Source organism: Heliangelus exortis, chromosome 2 (assembly GCF_036169615.1).
Source record: "Heliangelus exortis chromosome 2, bHelExo1.hap1, whole genome shotgun sequence".
Taxonomy (NCBI): Eukaryota; Metazoa; Chordata; class Aves; order Apodiformes; family Trochilidae; genus Heliangelus; species Heliangelus exortis.
Window position 1 is genome coordinate 43,985,819 of NC_092423.1, and position 19,242 is coordinate 44,005,060.

Below are 19,242 nucleotides of genomic sequence, written 5' to 3' on the forward strand. Positions count from 1 at the left end.
TGTGGAATATTGACAGCTAAATCCATGTGTCCTGCCATTATAGTAATCACATGTTAAGATACAACTACCAAGCTGCATCTTAACCTGCAGCTCCTCCATGTCAGTCTTGATTCTTTTGAGTTGTGTATTTTATGATAAGAAAGGTAGATCACATGGAATTGGAGAGAAAGTGCTCACATTTGAGAGGAGAGAGCTTTACAGCTGAGCACAACTCTATATGAACTTTGGGTCTGGAATTTGATCTCTTTTTGCATCAGCAAAAAGGTCCAGTTTTTTAGCAACCCTTTTTCACTAGAACAGGCAGAGGAAACGGACTTTGAAATCTTCCTTTTTCTGTCTTTTGAAGCCCCTGTAAACCAATGCGACTCCATAAAAGATAAAGAGTGAATCGAAGTCACATCAGATGAAGATCTGGAGCAGAAGATGCACATATCCCTAATACAACCACTAACAAAGAAAATCAGAATGTGCTGAGAAGAACATCAGTGAAAGAAAAGCTGTGTAAACCTCAAGGGAAATTTATTTGGAGTAAGTTTATCAACATCTGTGCAGGTACCACATATTTGCACCTGTGTAATGGAGAAGAGACTGCCCACTGTGAAGAAATCTCAGGCTGACATCCAGACTGCAGCTTTGAACACAAACAGAAATCTATTGCCCAGAGTGCTGAATGGCCCAAGACTGATCACAGCCCCCTCTCCTTACAAGTCCCAACACCAACTGCTGTCTTCTGTTTTCTTCTGCCATTTAAAGAAAGATCAGAGAATATGGGGCAAGTGATGTCTCCTACCAGCAGCAACAAGAACACCAAGCACAGCTCTTTAGGGCCCCTGTTACCATTTCAGATGACTCTATTAGCAGGGCACAGATGCCCCATTTTGTTCATACTTCTGACAAGCTTTGACCCAGCTTCTCAGGACACCTGAATATGCCTTTAGCTCAGTTTTAAAACAGGATGAAATAATACTGCATGCAAGCACTGAAATAGTTAACAGAAAGTGTGAATCTGATTGGGGCAGAATTCTTTTCAAAATGGGGGTAATGTGTTCCTGTCACACAGGCATGGTGACATGACATGCCTTTGTTTTCCTAACATAAAGGACTCAAATGTCCATGTTAAGCATTAGCTGAAGAGAGGCAGCTGATACCTATCTGTTTGGATAGTAAACAAAAGATTTACTTTTCTTTTTGTTCTGGCTGATAGTTTATTGTGGCTGAGTGAAAGATATCCTCAATTTTCCTTATCATTTAATCACAGTGTGCAAGCAGGAGACAGTCCGGTACCCTGTAAAACAGGGGAAACATTGAACTTATTTAGGGACAAATAAAGCTCTTATTTGACTGGGGCTTGGGAAAGAAGACACGGAAAAGGCACAGAAGTGGATATGGACATCAAAACTGCAAAAGCCACAGAGTCATGACTTCAACACCAGAAGCTGGAGCAAGTATCTCACAAGGGGACATTTCAGGGAAGGGGAAGGAGGGGAGGCAGAACAGAAGGCTGAAGTCCTCCTACGCCTGTCTCCCTCTATCCCCATTAATTCTTCACTGGACTCTTTTTCTAACATCCTTGTCAGTATATCTTCAACTGATTCTGATCCTCCTCCACTGCCAATGAAAAAGCATCATCTCAAGTTGCAAATTCAATCCTACACCGTGTTTAAATACCAAGGAGATTTAACCCTACAGTTAAATGCTGGGGGAGGGTGTAAATGTCACAACTTGGAGAAGATTCTTCATACCACAGTTTGAGAGCCAAATTTTGTCCTTTGGATTATGAATTTTTAAATACAAAAACAGCACTTAACCCAACAACATACTTTAAAGCACTGAAGGATTGTTAACATAAACTTACATTCCATAAACAATGTCAAAGATCCAGCAGTATTTCTTAACACACTGACTTTTCAGATATGACAATACAGGACACACTGCAAAGCTGTACTTTTACTTGCTTAATAGTATGTTTTTCACAGTCCCATAAACATATCATCAAGTTTATCAGTAAGATAAAAGTGTATATGATCTACATCTCATATATTTTCCTTTTTACTTCCAAGGCAGGAAAGAAGGTTCATTTATTGTCTTTATCATTAGCTACTCCTCTTCCATCTTCAGTTGCTGTTTTAACACAGGCTGCAGGCATATTCAAGAATAATTTACCTTGACTTTGAAAGCAGCTATGATTTTCACACCTCTCATCACCTGCAACAAGGGATTTCTGCAAGTATGAGTTACCTGCCAATAAAGCTTCACCTCCTGCTCTCTAGAGGTTCAGTCTGAGGAATGATGGTACATGGCACTGCACACTTTCATTTTTCCCTCTGTGACCCTCAGCAGGAACAGAGTTAATCAGTGTGGTGTACTTTCATGGCTCCAGCCCTTTATGTGTTTTCCCACAGAACTGGCAGCATCAAGATGAGATCAGAGGAAGCTGATCTGATGATGTTGCCATGGCCTGAATGGAGCCTTGCAACTCCTGTCTATTTTTTCTCAGCAATACCAGCTGGTCTAATTAGAAACCTCACCTTGCAGAGCAGTGTATTTTATGTGTGGTGTCTGATGTCATGAACTCTAGAAGCAGCAAAACACATTGTTTCTTCAAGGAGATTTGTGGAAGTATGACTCCCAGTGTAGGCAAAAAAAGTACAGGGTGTGAACAGCTCTGATCACCCACCTCTCCCTCCAGGTCCCTCATTTTAAAAAACAAACAACCAAATAGTTTTTTTGTCTCAGTGGGCAGCTCCCCATATTTTCTGTTTCTGTTATGAGTGTGCTAGACCTGTCAGGCTCAAAAGCACAAGTGACAGATGAGCCATCTTTTGTACTAGAAAGTCTGATGTCTGAATGTTTCATAGAAGAATCGCTTTATGTCTGACAGTAGTGAAGAATACAGTTACATCCAGAAAGAGAACTGATCCCTTTAGGCAAGCTCATCTCTAATAATTACACAGGAATGTTTTGTCATTTGTGCCTTAAAGTAGCTTAAATTTACATAAACTTTTTAGGTAGCAAAATGATTTTTTTTCAGTAATTTCTTTGTATATTTTTACATACAGAGAGATTACAATCACTAAGAAATCACCCTTAGTTTTGGCATATTAAAAGGGTTTTCATTAACACATGAATGTCATTGAGCATTCCAATAAACCAATGAACTTGTGAGATCAATCCTGTCTCTTGCAACACTGCCTCAGAGCTAGATTTTTTCATTATTTAAAACACACTGGAGAAGTGACAGAAATAGCTCTTGACTTATGTATGCTGTAACAATGAGGGTGTTTGCATCAAGAAAAATCTGGAAAAAAAATAGTTACCTAACAGCATGGAAACCTGGGGCATAGTTTTAGAAACCAGTGGCACATGCTTTGCCACTAGAGATGTAGTCAACAGCTGTAGAGATGCAAAGATCATTCATGTATCTTTATATTTTGCAGTGAATTTAGACTTATCCCTTATACTGTGCAACAAAACTTCCTCTGTTTATTCCTCCTACAATGAAATCCAAGGAAAAAATCCAAAGATCCTTTGTAAAAGAACATCTATCAGTGCTGGTCCTTGTTTTCAGGGTGTTCAGAGAAGACTTTGTGAGCACTAGGAATGAGGAGGGGTTACCAGCTCTTTTGCATACAGCGAGAGACCTCATATCTGCAGCATTTTCATCTTGGTCTGACCAACCTGTACTAAATTCTAACTTAAATAATAGAAGACAGCTTGTAGTTCTTTATGTTCACCTGCCTCTCAGGTGCCAAGGGAAGGATTTAGAGGGCTCAGAGCTTCCACGTCATGGTTAAGCAGGGGACGCAGAATTTGAGTACAAGTGCAAAATATACTTCTTATTTTTATGAACCCCCTGCAAAGGACTAATCCAAGAAGAGAAGAAAAGGGAGAAGGAGGGAAGATAACAACCCACTATGGGACTGTACTGAGCCAAACTGACTCCTCCCCTCTTGGCCACCTCTCCACTCTGTCACCACATCCAGCCAGGGGACTCGGTGTGCCGAAAGATACCCTCAGGATGAGAGCAAGGCAGCTGGTCTGTGGAATTTGGAGTCTGTGTTTCACATTCTGCCTTTTCTGCATCTTTCTTCACCAAACCACAGCAAAAAGAAAACTGAAGTTTGTGTCCATAGTAAGTAGGTAGTTCACGGGCAAAAGGGATTTCTTAAAAAAATGTTACTTATTCCTTTTCTGCTATTCTGGGGGAAGGGGCACTTTGTGAATATTTAAGTGTTTCATGAATACTGAAAATTCACTATTGCATTGTAAAAGAAAAAATATTTTAATAAGAGTTTAGAATTTTGTCTCCTTTTGCAGTCCTGGATTAATTTATCTTTCTGGATTGAAAAACATTTATTTTTTTAAAATAACACTAGCAGAAGAATATAGAAACCTAGAACATAGGAATCTTTTTTGAATTGTAAAAGAGAAAATTTCAACTCTCTGCAAAAATGATCTTTGCCATGGGAGAGTTTCCATTTGCCACTGGTTTCACTAAATTAACAAGCAAATCAAATTTCACTATGTAGCACCCAAACAAGTGTACAATGGCAGCGAGTAAACAGCACAGAAACAGTTATGTGAAATTAATGTTATTTTCAATTATTATGATGTATCATTTGTTATGGTGAATTTTGTTCTGAATATCACATATGGTTGTATATCACTTCTGCAGTGGTTTTGTGCTGCATTATTTGATTTTATTTCTCCCTACTTGGATTAAGAAATTTAAAAAACTGGTGGTAAAAGTTTAAAATGACATGACATGTACCTACAGGAATTATACCGGACACTGAAAGAATTAATTGCAGGGATGAAAAACCTTGATGTATTTTTATAGAGGTATCATTTGTCTGAAGTGAAATTCCAGAACAGGTTCAGTGTTTTTAGAGTAACAGTTTAGTCTGTATTTATACATTTCCATCACCTCTTCTGATGAAAGTCAACCTATGGCTTTTTAAAGCTAATTTTTGCCAAGAAAGTGTGCTTCACAACAGTCAGCCACAGAAAATATATCAAGAGCATCAGTTTGGTGTTTTGCTGGTTTGTTTTTTTGTTTTTTTTTTTCCTTCTTAATTCCTAGTTAGTCCTACCAAAATATTAAGATTCTAATATTTCTGGAAAATTACTTAAATCCTTCTGTTTGCTTTCTGTTTATTTAGTATTGTGGCTTATACCTCCTAAATATATAAAACCTTTCTAAAATACCTGAAGATATTTTCTGTTTTTTATAACTTGCAAAAATGTATTTGAAGTAATTACTATTTAAAGTACCTACCTCGATCCAAGAAAAGCACCATTAATACATTTAGTATCTGGCAGATAAAGTACTCATTGTCCTTGCATATTCCTTCTGACATAACTCTATCCACCACAAAAAGCTCAGTAATATGAAAGAAATCCAATCTATTTTATCAGGTATTTCGCCATGGTGACCACACTCCACAGGAATTTTTTCCAACCAGCAAGCACAAAGAAGTTGCAAAGCAGCAGGGATACGGACAGCTTACCAAGGTTTGTTTGTTTACCTGGGCCAATAGACTGAAATATTGGAATGTGGTCTGTTGATATTTGGGTTTTTTTGAAATTTATTTTCAATTGGAGGAAGCCCATATTAAGTTGCCATCCACAGCTCTCCAAAGGGATAGCCTAAGAACTTAGTAGGAAGCTAGAGCTAGGAGTCCCATTTTACATGGCACAGAGTCCTGTTCTGGTCCACTAGCAGTGTGTGTTGGTTGGTTTGACTGCAGACTGGGGTGTTGTGAGAGGAGCCAGGCACTCGTGACAACTACAACTCATCTGAGATCAGACATGAAGCTTTAACTACCAGTAGCATAAGGTGCTGGAAGTGCACATGGACCACTCTGCTGAGTAGGGGTGCTTCCTAGCTCACAAGCTACAAAGACCACTACTAGCAGAAACATCTCTCAAGCTATGCCAGGAAAAGCTGGTTTAAAGCTCAGCTGTTTTAATGCAGGCATTGGTGAAATACAGCAAAGCTGATCTTGCACAGAAGCATCAGTAGATGGTAGCAAGTAGCAGCAGCTAAGGCAGCTGCAGAGTCCAGCTGTGTCCCAGCATTAAGTGTAATTATTATCAGCTGCCTCCTCTTCTGAGTGGAGCTGAGGGTGAGCTCTTTAATTATCAGGCTCTAAGGGAATGTGTGGCCATGAAGAGGTTTTAGCCTCATTTTAACCTCGTTTTAAACTTGTTTCTGCTCTGCTCCCACCAGCACTACTCACTCTGCCTGGGCTTCTTTCCTTGTTCCCCAAGATATGTTGTTTGGATGGAAAAAAAACACTAGCTATTTTCCCAGGCAGTCTCCCTGAAGTAGTTTGGATGTGCCAAAGACCTGGATGTCCCAGACAAATAGCTGTTGTGGATGTGTGGGCAGCCTGTGTGGGGTGTGTGTCGCTGTTGGGCTGCTGTAGAAGTTGGCTCACACGCCTCATGTCCAGCGGGTCCAGCACGGTGCACGTGTTTCTCTCTGCCAAGGGAAATAGTCACTTGCCAAGCCTCTACCAAAATCAGAATAGAAGAAACTGCCTGAGGGGTTCCTCTTTGGTGCCATGGTCTCTTAGGAGACCATACCAGTCTGCAATGTGAGGACAGGCCTCTTTCCTCTCACGTCAGCTCCCTTAAAGAGACAGGAGTAAGAGCACAGCTTCACGTGACTTAGCTATGACTCAGTCATCCATCACGCACACACACACCGTGAGTTCAGCACTACCTGACAGACACCTGCTTGCTCCAGGTGTCAGGATTCAACAACACACATATTAGTCATGTTGAGGCAGAAGCTCGGGCCAAGAATGTGCCCTAGGAAACTCAGGATGCACAATTCCAGCAATGGAAAGAGGTGATCGCATATACTGTGGGCCATGTCCAGTATTCTGAATAAAGCCTTGAGTAATTTGGTCTGACCTCATGGCTGACTCTGCTTTGAAGAGGAGAGTGTACTTGAGGCTTCTAGAGGTCCTTTTCAACCTGAATTATCCTGTGACTTAGAAAAAGACTTTAGGAAGCAATGAGTAATCACTGTACTTGAGATGCATTACTCTGAGGTGCAGAGTAACCATTACATGAGCAAAGTTGAATATATTTCAATTTAGGGCAGGAAACACTGTGTACAAGTGAAAAGATTACAAAATTGAGAGCTTTACAGGGACACTGCATGTGATTCATGTCGTGTTTACAAAATTATGTAAGAAAGTTGGAAAATGTTCAGCAAAGGACTACTGAAATGCTGTGGCTGGAAAACCCATTTTGCTGTGAGAGTAGAGAATTGTCATCTGTTTAGTTTAACACAAAGATTAAATAAATGACTTGATTGCATTTCATTTATTATTATGTTATTGGGAATAAGATCTGCAATGGTAAATGTGTCATTTAAAGGTGTAACAAGATCTGGTGGCTGAAACCTGGGGACATAGTCAGGTGAGAAACAAGAATCAAATGTTTCAGACTGTCAAATAATTGACCGTGAAGGCACAGAGGATTTTTACTTGAAGTCTTCTATTCAAGATTTTGTATTCCTGAAAAATAAGATCTTACTCAAGCTAAAACTGTAGCCTCCCTACAGGGTCACTGCTGATATTCTATGGGATTCCTAACCTGGATGTGTCTTCATGGACAGGAGGAGGCTCTGTCTGCATGCCAGTTAACCAGCTGTGAGCAATAGAGCAGAAACTAGATAGATGGTATTGGGACATTTCTATGCCTGCTTTAAGTCACCCTGCCCCTTCAACCAGTCTTACTAGCTTGGATAAACATGCACATAGCTTTCCATAGAGCAAACTACAAAACCACATCCATCAGGAACACTTATCTAATATTATCCAGTACCATAAATGCAGCAACTTTACTGCTTTTTTTCCTTTGCCTTCTTTCCTCCCTCCTTCGCTTTAGAAAGGAAGAAGGTCTTTATCAAAATAACATGAAATATTACCTCATTTTTTTCGTTGTTGTAAGAATGGATGCATTGCACATTCTTTCTTGATGCTTTTACACTGTTCTCTTACTCCTACAGCTTGGCATACAGCAACAGTATGAGCTTGGCCAGTACTTGAGGAGGAGATACACTCATTTCCTAAGTGTTGTATACAAGCAGTGTGAGGCAAGTACTGGGGCTGGGAGGAGGATGTTTTTCATGGGTGCTTAATGGGACTTTATGAATGCATGAGAGGCTGAACCTGGTATAGTCAGAGAACTTAGTACCCATTGAATGCAAAGTGATTTCAAAGCATCCCTGAAGCTGCAGCTCAACTTTCATTCCTGCTGGTGGTTATTTGAAAACTGTGTGAAAGGTTTTTTAGGCTGCACATCAGGTTCAGATGCCTCACTGGTGTATCACAGATTATCTGTCAGATATTTTCTATTCTATGCTTCTATGTGGGGTACAGATACATCATCATTTTCATTTAGGGTCCAGCTGCTCAGAAAGCCAGCCGTATCCTGAGCTGCTTAAAACAAGTGTGGCCAGCAGGCCAAGGGAAGTGGTTTCAGCCCTCTACTCCACTCTCCTGAGACCCCCACCTGCTGTACTGTGTACAGTTTTGAAGCCCCCAACACAAGAAGGACATGAAACTCTTAGGGCAAGTCCAGAGGAGGGCCATGAAGATGATCAGAGGGCTGGAGCACTATTATGAAGAGAGGCTGAGACAGCTGGGGTATTTTAGCCTAGAGAAGAGAAGGCTTTGGAACAGGTTGCCCATAGAAGTTGTGGATGCCCTCCCTGGAAGTGTTCAGGGCCAGGCTGGATGGCACTTTGAGCAATCTGGTTTAGTGGGAGGTGTCCCTGCCCATGCAGGGGCTTGGAACTAGATGACCTTTAAGGTCCAACCCAAACCACTCTATGATACTGTGATTCTATGATGTCCCAAAGTCTAGATGGTCAAATTGAGCCAGTCTATTCTTTTCACTAGGACTCCTAAGGGAACTGCTACCACGTTACAGCTCCCTTGCCCACCAAAACTTCATTTCAAGGCCCTATTCCACCTTCACTCTTTCTTCCTCACCGTTTTTTCTCACAGTTCTTCACCCCTCTCTACTTCAATGCCATCTTCCCAAGCACATTACCAGTCGTTTTCTCTTCTACCAAGAGAAAACAAAAATAACCTAACAGGAGGAATGACCTCGCAAAATATTCATCTGTTGTTGTTTGGTTTTTTCTTGCTTCAGATTTATGTTCAAAGCACTGACTGCGATCACACGCTTATGAGTGCTCAGGCAAGTCTTGCTGGGCTGTACCCACTGACACCAGGTCAGATTTGGAACCCCAGAATCCTTTGGCAGCCAATTCCAGTTCACACAGTGCCACTGTCACATGATAACGTGAGTATAAACTCGGGGCATTTGCTTTCCCTTTATCATTAGTAAAATACCTAGGATATGAGATGAAGGGGCAGGATAAAGGGCATAGTAAAGGCAATGAAAAGTACATTATGTAACTAGCATTGTGCAGAGATGTCTAATAAGCTCAGGAGAAATATTATCATGAGTTTCCACTGGAGTGAACTTGTATATCCAGAGATATACTCCAGAGAGCTGGATTAAACAACCAAAAAATAAGTCCTAGGTACAGAGAAAAAAAATAATTTATAATGCGAGTAATAGAAGTGGATTAGCCCTAAATTTATCACAAACATGGCCACCTTTGTGTTAGAAGAGGAAACATACCTATTCTCACTAGTGCTTCAATATTTCTTAGTCTTCAGCCAAAGGAAAGGACAAAATAATTATTCTGGGATTTTCATTGCAGTGAGAACTGAGTCACAGGACTGGTTTTATGCACTTTGAAGGTCAGTGCATGGACTTTGAGGATTGGTAGGAAAAGTAAAAGGGAAAAGGAAGGAGAGTTCAGAGTCTTAAGAGCATGAATTCATAGAGCAATGTGTTTATTCATCCCTCTTCTTCAGCTCCTTACCTCATAGCTATAAGCGTGGATAGGAGCTCTGTAGCCCGCATGTAATTGACATAGAGGAGAAAGCTGATTAGTGTGAGTGGAGCTGGAGTTCCCCATTTGTGGGAAAAAAATGGTAAAAAGCCAGAAAATATAAGGAGTGTGCAGTAAGAGTCCCTGATTGGGAGAGGAGGTTTGAGTATGTGATGCAAGATAAATCATGTGGGCTCACAAGTCTAGTTAAGACAGTGTGTGATGATAGTGAGAACAGGTTAAACAGGGACGTGGATCAGTGACTCTCACCTTGGGGTGTTGAGATTACAAAGGCAGAGGATATGAAGACATGAGTCTTCCTGTTCAGGTACACAGCCTGGAATAGGGTCAGAAGCTGTTTCTGGCACTGTCACAGATGTTGGTACCTCAGCAAACAGTTAAGATACCTGGTCAATATCAACATCACTAGCAAAGTCATGCAGGTAGGTGTTGCACATCACTCACATCCAGAGGTGCAAGAAAGTTAATTCAAACAAATCATGAAGTCATGAACACAAATACTTTTTTAATATTTTTTTCAACTATTTATGTTTTAACTCTATTCGTCTTTACTACATTAATTAGTAGGCTAAACTTGAGACCACATATATTCTACTACCCAAAATAAGTGTCCATCTTTTATTGGTCAAGTCATGCCTGTTCATGAATTTACAATTATAATTTAGAAATACTTCAGAAAATACTTTCATATCTTCTGGAATAGATAGCTTGTATTTCTAAAAAGATCAAGGAGTGACTGTGTAGCTTTCCAAGATAATTATCCCTTCAGGACTCTCAAGTTCTTTTAGAATTTCCTTTAACTTTCCTTTTATTTCCTTTAATTTTCCTTTTATTATATAGATAGAGCTTTATTACTGGGAAAAGGGCAAAAAGCACATTAGAGAAAAACATGGCTATCTCTGTATCAAATTTTAACTTTTGTTTAAAAACTACACAAAAAACTTCAAGCAAGAAGAAACTCAGTTTAGCTTAGATAAGTGAATTAACAAGTTCTTCAGTTATCCCAGTCATAGCTAACCTTTAACCTTTGTATGGCTTGAATTAATTAAAGACAAACTGGAGATACAGAAACTTAATGAGTTTCTACAGTTCAGCTGAACTAAATGAAGCTGAGGTAAGCTCACTTAGTACAGCTGAGTATGCACATAGACTCCTATTGCAGTCCAGTTGTTGCTTCATAATTTTCTGCACAAGGGTGACTGTGTTTAAAGAAAGACTGAACACAGTGAGTGAAATAATTCCTGGGAAAGCCAAGCACAAAGCAGTTTATGAGGGTTTGTGTTAGTCTTCTGTTAAGGGACAAATTTCAAGTTGTGTAAATGAGTGCTTTAACTTTGAACTGCTGCAGCTATTACTCCTCTGAACATTTAAAGATTGCTTTGTAAGTAGTCATCAGTATGAGTCTTACAGTCTTGAAGATGAATATCCTTGAAAACTACATTCCCAAATTATTTTTCAGCTTGTCCTAACTAGTGTAGCCAATCAGAACAACAATCCTTTAAGGGTACATTGAGTTGCAGAACAAGATGCACCTTGTCTAACTAATGTTTTGCAATTTTCTTTTCAGTTGCTGTACTTACCTTTCTCACACTGCCCAAAATATAATGAACTTCTGAGAGAAACCTTTGTAACAAGGGATTTCCAAAGGCACTTCAAGCACTACAAGGTAAAGTAATTTTAGTTCTGGGAATCTATTTAAAATGTAACACCTCTGTCAACATTATTATATCAGGTAGGTTTTAAAAAATGGCTGTCAATATGCTCCTTCCAGATCTCTGATCTTCACACTGTGCATAGCAAACATACCCAAAAAACCCCACAATAACAACATTAAAGATCCAGCTGGGCTGATCTATTCCCATCCATCGAAAATTCTACGTTCAAGGAAAGATAAATTACTGACTACCTTGAAAAAGGTAGAACTACTGTTCTTGAAAAAGAACAGTCCACCTACCTTCTGGGAGAGCAGACGACACAAAAACTCAGATCAGATCAGTGCCAAATCACTCCAGTACCTCTTTCTGTTTACTCCCATGCAAAGCAAATCTTCCAAGGTTTATAGCAGCTTTCTAATACCCAAAGGGGGCCTACAAGAAACCTGAAGTAGGACTTTTTGCGTGGGTATGTAGTGAGAGGACAAGGGGCAGTGGTTTAAAACTTGAGGAGGGGAGATTTAGGTTAGACATTAGGAAAAAAATTCTTTCTTCTTAGGGTGGTGAGACACAGGAACAGTATGCCCAGGTAAGTTTTGGATGCCCCCTCCCTGGAAGTGTTCAAGTCCAGGTCAGATGGGCTTTGAGCAACCTGGTCTGGTGGGAGGTGTCCCTGTCCATGGCAGAGGGGTTGGAACTGTATGATCTTTAAGGTCCCTTCCAACCTTAGCCTTTCTTTGATTCTATGAGATCTCTGTCTATATAACTCTCTGCTAGTTCAGGTTCCTCTTCCACCACAAAATAATCACAGCTCAATTTCCCAAATTTTCTGTAACAGCCTCAGTGCTTTCCTCAACTACCTGCTCATTTCTCACACCCATAGTTTTCATTCAGGTGCTTGTTTATGTTTTGTTCTTACCTCTCTAAGGTATCCTTTCCTTTCATCATCCACCATCAAAACCTACACCATGTGCATGTAACAACTTCTGTATTCTGCTGCAACCTTCTTCACAGGTTTATTCAAAACAATACTATCAAACCCACCTGTTTTCCTATAGTCTTGAACACCTGACCTCAGACATCTATCAGTAGATTTGCAACTAGGTATTATATACAAGAAAATCATAATTCTTGGTTTTATTAAATTTACATCATACCTCTCCACACCTCTTACCAACACCAGAATAACTCTGTTTATCGCACTTCCTTTAAACACTTTTTGGATTTCTGCCAGACTCCCTCATATATCTGTGTCCCCTCTACTTCTGAACATTTCTGATCCCCCTCTTGGACATTTCCACCATGCATAAACCATCACCACATTTCAAATCTGAATTCAGATCAGCAACCTAGATGAATAGGCTAAATTCTTCTACCATTAGGTAGTGTTTTAATGCTTAAGAGCAAAGACTACATACATTGTTTCTAAAAATTACTATGTACTAGCATGGCAGTGTGTAGAAATGATGTAAAAAGGCTACTATGCTATAAACAAGTTAACTTTTTTGTATTCCAGCCATTTTTGAAGTTTTTAGCCACTCATACAGGATACCCACTGAAGAAGTTGAACACTGAAAGAATCTGGAAGCTTTCTGACACTTTACAATATGAGGTAAATAATGTAAAGTCAATTCCCAAGGTCCAATAGAAATATTTATGCTTCCACAAAACTGTTTTTAGCTCTTATTACATTGTTTGTAAGACACAAAAAGATGATAGGTCTGTGCTTCCAGAAATTTTTGAGCCACAGAGTATTTTCAGCTCCTTGCCCAGAAACCCTCACCTAACATCAAGCTCATAACTGAAAATCCTGTAAAGACCCTATGACTGTGTGAGGTTTCTGTGGGTCATGCACTGCTATAAGGGACACAAATCGATGGTCCACTAAATCCAATATTCTGTCAATGACTCCATGTGGGGAATTAGGCAAAGACAAAGACTTTGAATAAACTTGTCCTGTTACTCCTCTAAACTTCAAAACAGAAATACACAGGAATGAAAGAAACCTGGCAAAGAAACTTCCACAAAGATTTTATGACAACTGTATAAGCAAGAGAGGTCATTATTTACATATGGACAATAGTGATCAGAATATTTTCAGGAATTAAGCAGCCATTGGACTGAAACAAATTTTATGTGTGCAGGTTTAGGAACCTTGTGCAAAGGAAGCAGGCACATCACAAAGAAGCATGGATTTTATAACAAAAGGGATACTTTATTGCCCAACTGTCATGGTTATTTGCAACTCACAGTCTGGCATCTCTGATTGGGTTCTAAAAAAATACTGAGTGCCCTTAATTTATCAACCTTTCCCACTTCATATCATCTCAAAGTCTAGAGTTACCTCAGCAGAAGCACGTGAAAATTGCAGTGTCTTGTGTTAAAAAATTTTGGTTGTAGGGAGCATTCACTACGAATGCTTTAACACATAACAACTTTTAAAATCAAATATTAATGATAATTTTGTCACCAGTACTGGGATATCCTCTAGAAAAGTGAGGCATTTTTAGGGTATATTTCCAAGCAACATATAATACTTGGGTGTGACCTCTGTCATGCAGTTTCTGCAAAGGTCCAGCAGTCTTGAGTGGAATGTTAGCCAGGGCCTTAAGTTAAGGGAAAAGTTAACTTGCTGGGACTGTGATTTCAGTGAGGTCACCCTTCCCTATCTTCAAAGTACAGAACAGCTCAGGACCACAAGCTTTTTATTTCACTGGTGATTTCATATTGAGAAACCTGTGTCACCAGAGAAATGTGCAAAATTGACCGATCCCTTCAAAAATCTAGCTAAATGCTGGAAGACCAAACCAATTAGTTGGGTTCTCCTTCTAATATTAGATTTTATGAGCTTTGTTCATTCGTATTACTCAGCTCCTGGGGGTATCAATTAAGAAATCTGTCACAAAAGCCACTCTTACCCTTTGAAGCATAGAAAGAAAGCTTTCTTACACAGTTTTTTGAACAAAGTTCCTTAAATCTGTCTCTGTTTGTTATTATTGGCTGAATGTCATCTGGACATCAGGTATCCTGGAGACTGAGGTACTTGCCTTAAAAAAACATTCAACCAAGCAATTCTTTCCTCAGGACACAAGTCATATTTGTAAAAAGAGTAAGTGATACATCGTGACCTGAGCTGGTTTAACTTAGTATGCTCTATTGTTTCACTTGTTTAAACAAGTCCTTTAAGTGGTTGGCATTTTCCTTAGGATTCTTTACAAGAACACCCCTTTTGGTGAGGTCAGTCCAGCAGTTCACATGCACAGAGGTTACACTGAGCTAAAGGGAAGATACTAACCCTGTTCAAATGGGAACTCAGGATGCTGCAAACCAGGAGTCCTGGGCATAGCTTCTCACAGTTGTGACCATTAATGTATCTTGGGCTGCATCCCTAAGGAAAGACTAAGCCATTCCACTTCAACTCAAGTACTCAGTCAGTATCCAATAGGTCTGGTATAAATAGGTATAAATTCCACCTATATATCTAACCCCTATACACTCTGGTACATCCAAATTACAGTTACATCTGTTCCTACTTGATCTCTGAATTCCACTTACATTGCAAAGCTGACAGGTCTTAAAATCATGACATTTACTTGAAATTTGTTTCAGTAAAAAACTCGGGATATATCCCAGTAGATGGTTGAAAAAGAGTCATATATTGATTTTTTTTGTACCTGGTAGCAGCATTAGTAATTGGCATAAATAAGGCCAGTTGCTTTTTGAATAGTTTTCAATATATTTCCTCTTACTATTGAGCATGGCCCTTCAAATTTGTTTGAAGGTCATTATTTTATTATAAAGAGAAAATGTTACTTGGGTGAAACATTCAAAATTTGTCCTGACAAGCATTTTGTGCCAGAACAAAAAAATCAGTAGGAACCAGTAAGAAAATCACCACGTTTTCTTTTTTTCATTGTAGGATACTAACAATTACAGTTTACCTCTTTGGGCTACTCATGGTGTCAGGACTAAGCTGATAAAGCTCTCAGAATTGTTATTGCAGGCGGAATTTGGGTTCCACAAACAAATACAAAAATCACGCTTGCAGGGAGGTAAGCCAAACTCTCACCCCATTTAAAACCAAGAGTAGAATGAGAAAGAAGAAGGGGTTGCTAATGATTCCATAGTAGAACTATAAAAGATGTCATGGTGTGGGTATTGGTGATCAGCACTGAAAGACTTTGGTTAATGGTAAGACAGATGGTGAGAATATTTAATCATGAATATCCTAATCCAACATTATAAAGGAGGCATCATTTTGGCTACATTGTATAAAAAATCCAAAACAATATGTAGGTTCTTTCTGAACTGAATCATTTCTGAATGTAATGTAAGTTACCATGCTTCACTCATATAACAAAATATTTTTGTAGTACTCTCTAGGATGGTAACTTTTTTGCCTGTAAGTCTCCATATTGTATTTATGAGAGGACTAAACTGAGAGCTATAAGCTGCTTCTCAACTTTATTCTGATCAGCAGATAGTAGACAAAATATTAAAATATTTTCTACTTTTTTAAATCTTTCATTCTCCTCCATTCATCAGCTCTCACCTTTTGGGACTCATTTTTTATTTATATGGACACTGTACAGTCAGGGTCTCTGAACTACAAGGCCAAATCTCACAAAATCAGGGATTAATTTTTTCAACTTTTTTTAAACTAAGAACAAAGTTCAAACCTCTGCCCTTGCTTTACTGACATTTGCTATTAAAAACATGACAGTAGCTGAAGACAATACATATGTCCCATGTAACTCTTCTTAGTTTAGGATTTTAATTTGTTGAGATTTCAAACTCATGCAAACATACTAGCACAACTATTGATTTAATTCATATAGTTTGTCTTACAGTCTTCCAGCAGTTACCATTAAGAAAACAAAGACAACCACAAAACTTAAGAAGGCTCAGTGTTCAAAGGATATCTTTTTTGGATAAACAGGATAAAAAGTGTAAAAGAGGGCAGCGTCCATTACTGTCCCTGTGGTGCACTGTTCTGCTGGTGCAGAGCATCTGTGAATGCACTGTGTGAAGGTGCTGATGCTATTGGGGACCCCCTAAAGATTTTATGCAGAAGCAAAATACGTTCACTGTTCATATAATAAAATAGTGTCAGAACTAAGCAGGGCACTCTGCACTAATTACCTTTGATTACCATAAAGTTGATGAAATAAATCTGTCGCATTTGAAGACAGATCATGTTTAACAAGAGGTACTGCCATTAACACTAAACATCTTTTCCATTGTCATTGCTTCCCCATTTTCTTTCAGGTATTCTTTTAAAATCTATTCTAAAGCACATCTCAAATGCTAGGAAGCCTTCATACCAGCGAAAAATGGTTATGTATTCTGCGGTGAGTCCTTTCTGTTTTTCTTATGCTCCCATTCTGAGGTTATTAAATGCAGTGAAGGTCACAAAACTTTATTTCTCTTATAAAATACAATTATGAGCATTTTTCATTTAGTTAACCTTAAATATGGTCAGATAATTTTAATTTTTTAATAAGCAGATACTACTCTGAAATATAAAACATTACATTTTCCACCTGATGCCATGGCTTGGTTCATTCTAATATTGTTTTGATTGGTCAGAGAACTGGAAAAACTATGCCTCATGTTTTATTGAATTTTTGTCACAAAGATAATTTAGAAACAAACCCCCTGCTTCCCACATCATTTCCATATGCAAAAGGGGAATTAAAAAAAATATAGTTAATTATTTTAGGTTATTATGTAGTCTAGGCTACTTTATATCTTAGTTTAGAATGTGCTAGCACTGTCAGTGGAGAAGGAAATTTTTTTGTTGCTCTTGGCTGAAAGTTTCTATTTCAAAACTGAAGTTAGATCATGACCTGTCAGGCAAAGAGCTTACTGATCTGATCTGAATACTGTTTACTTAACAGTCAAAACAACTAGTTCTTTTTGAAAGAACTTTTGATAGCTCCTACTAACTTTTCTAAGAAATCCAAGTGACAATCTTAATATATACATATCAATCTTAAATATTTACATATATATATACTCTATACATGCAGCATTTCAATTTGTACAGCGATTAAAGGGAAGTATTTGCTCAGAGCTGCAGAGGGCAAGTATTAAGGAGGTTACATGAGTCATGTTAAGTGGAGAGATAACGTGCTGAGCATGTTCTTAAATAACAGGTGCAATCATTTTCAGTAAGATTTTAATTAAAGGCTTCTTCTGTTTACAGCATGCAGCCACCATTGTTGCCTTACAGATGGCACTCAATATCTTCAATGGGAAATTGCCTCCTTACAGTGCCTGTCATTTTTTTGAATTTTACCAGGAAAAAAATGGGCAAGTATCTGCGAGATGCACTGCTAACCTATACTTTGTCTAAAAAGCAATTTACTGATACCTTAGAATAATTAAACTTTATACACAAGGTTCACTACACACACAAAAAAATATTATAGTTTTATTTTAATTATTATAATTGGACTCAATTTGAAAGTTACTGACAGTAGTGGAATCACAGCACTGCAACCTGGAAAAAACTCTATGTATCGTTTCATTAGTTATAAGAGGTTTTATGCCATCCTTTTTATCTAACTCCTTGACTCTCTATGAAGAAGACAGACTTCTGCAAATTAGTTCTGACCATCTATTGTTTAAAAACAACTCTTCAAAATGCTTATGATATTAATAGCCAGCTAAATAAACTGACTAAAAGTTTGTCCCAAAGTACTATTACTAGAATATGGAAAGGATGTGTGGTTCTGCATTCCTAACTTTATTTTGACACTTCTATATTTTGAAACAGGCAGTACACCATAGAAATGTACTATCGGAATAATTCTGTGAGAGATCCTCACCCCCTCACTCTCCCGGGCTGCAAGTTTCGCTGTCCACTGGAGACATTTGTCCAGTTGGTCTCCCCAGTCCTAGTACACCACTGGACAAAAGAATGTAGAAAGTAGGGCAAAAGAAGAGGTAAGTTAAGTGCTTTGGGCACAGGTTGCTAGAAGTCAAGTCAGTATTAGATCCTCTATTGAAATCATTCAAAGTAAGAGTCATTTTTACAGAAGTCTTGTCTGAAATGAAAAATACTCAGTTTGATAAGACAGATTTGCACCTATAGCCCAAATGTCTCCTTCTTTGACACATTTATCTATTGCAGCCCAACTTTTTTGTGAAGTGAAATCAAGGCTGATTGGAATTTTTTTTTCATGGGTTTTTTTTTTTTGTTTTAGTGCAATCAAAAAGACCTTCAGTTGCTGAGGGAGTAGATACGAATGTAGTGAATTACAACAATTCACCTTATCTTCTCCAGCTGTAGAGTATTCGTCTGAGCTGATTAACAATGTTATTAATTCCCTTGATTTTAGGAGACAATCAGGGATCAAAACAGATTAATATTGTAAAGTATAGCAGACTGATACTTAGCAGGGTGGCAAACATATTAACAGACACACACTGGGATACTAACACGTTCCCTAGTAGGTTGTCTGTGTGTCCATGCTAGGATGTCTAACTTCCCATTTCAATCACTGATTATGTTTTCAGAAAGAGGGAACAGGAAGATAGAGAATGACATTGTTTCTCTTGTATCTAGCTCTGTATTCCCTAGGGGAGATGAAATACAAGCAAGCTGTGGGATTCAAAAGTGTCCCCACT

The 19,242-nt window shown here is 38.7% G+C and overlaps 1 protein-coding gene across 1 annotated transcript; it reads left to right on the plus strand.

Annotated features, from left to right (window-relative positions):
- Positions 1-3,810: 3,810 nt before the first annotated feature.
- On the plus strand, positions 3,811-18,567 carry LOC139793707 (prostatic acid phosphatase-like). Its single transcript, XM_071738673.1, has 10 exons — positions 3,811-4,132; positions 5,419-5,514; positions 8,030-8,116; positions 9,181-9,333; positions 11,523-11,621; positions 13,124-13,219; positions 15,527-15,659; positions 16,876-16,958; positions 17,816-17,926; positions 18,393-18,567. The coding sequence occupies exons 1-10, from the start codon at positions 3,845-3,847 to the stop codon at positions 18,543-18,545; spliced, it is 1,299 nt and encodes a 432-aa protein (XP_071594774.1). The 5' UTR covers positions 3,811-3,844; the 3' UTR covers positions 18,546-18,567.
- Positions 18,568-19,242: the final 675 nt, after the last annotated feature.

What these genes read in the sequence shown, in the direction of transcription:
- LOC139793707 (XM_071738673.1), top strand. Translation starts at nt 3,845, where the DNA reads ATGAACCCCCTGCAAAGGACTAATCCAAGAAGAGAAGAAAAGGGAGAA. An exon ending in AAATGGTTATGTATTCTGCG is followed by an intron (nt 16,959 to 17,815) that starts GTGAGTCCTTTC and finishes TTCTGTTTACAG; the next exon opens with CATGCAGCCACCATTGTTGC. An exon ending in ACCAGGAAAAAAATGGGCAA is followed by an intron (nt 17,927 to 18,392) that starts GTATCTGCGAGA and finishes TGAAACAGGCAG; the next exon opens with TACACCATAGAAATGTACTA.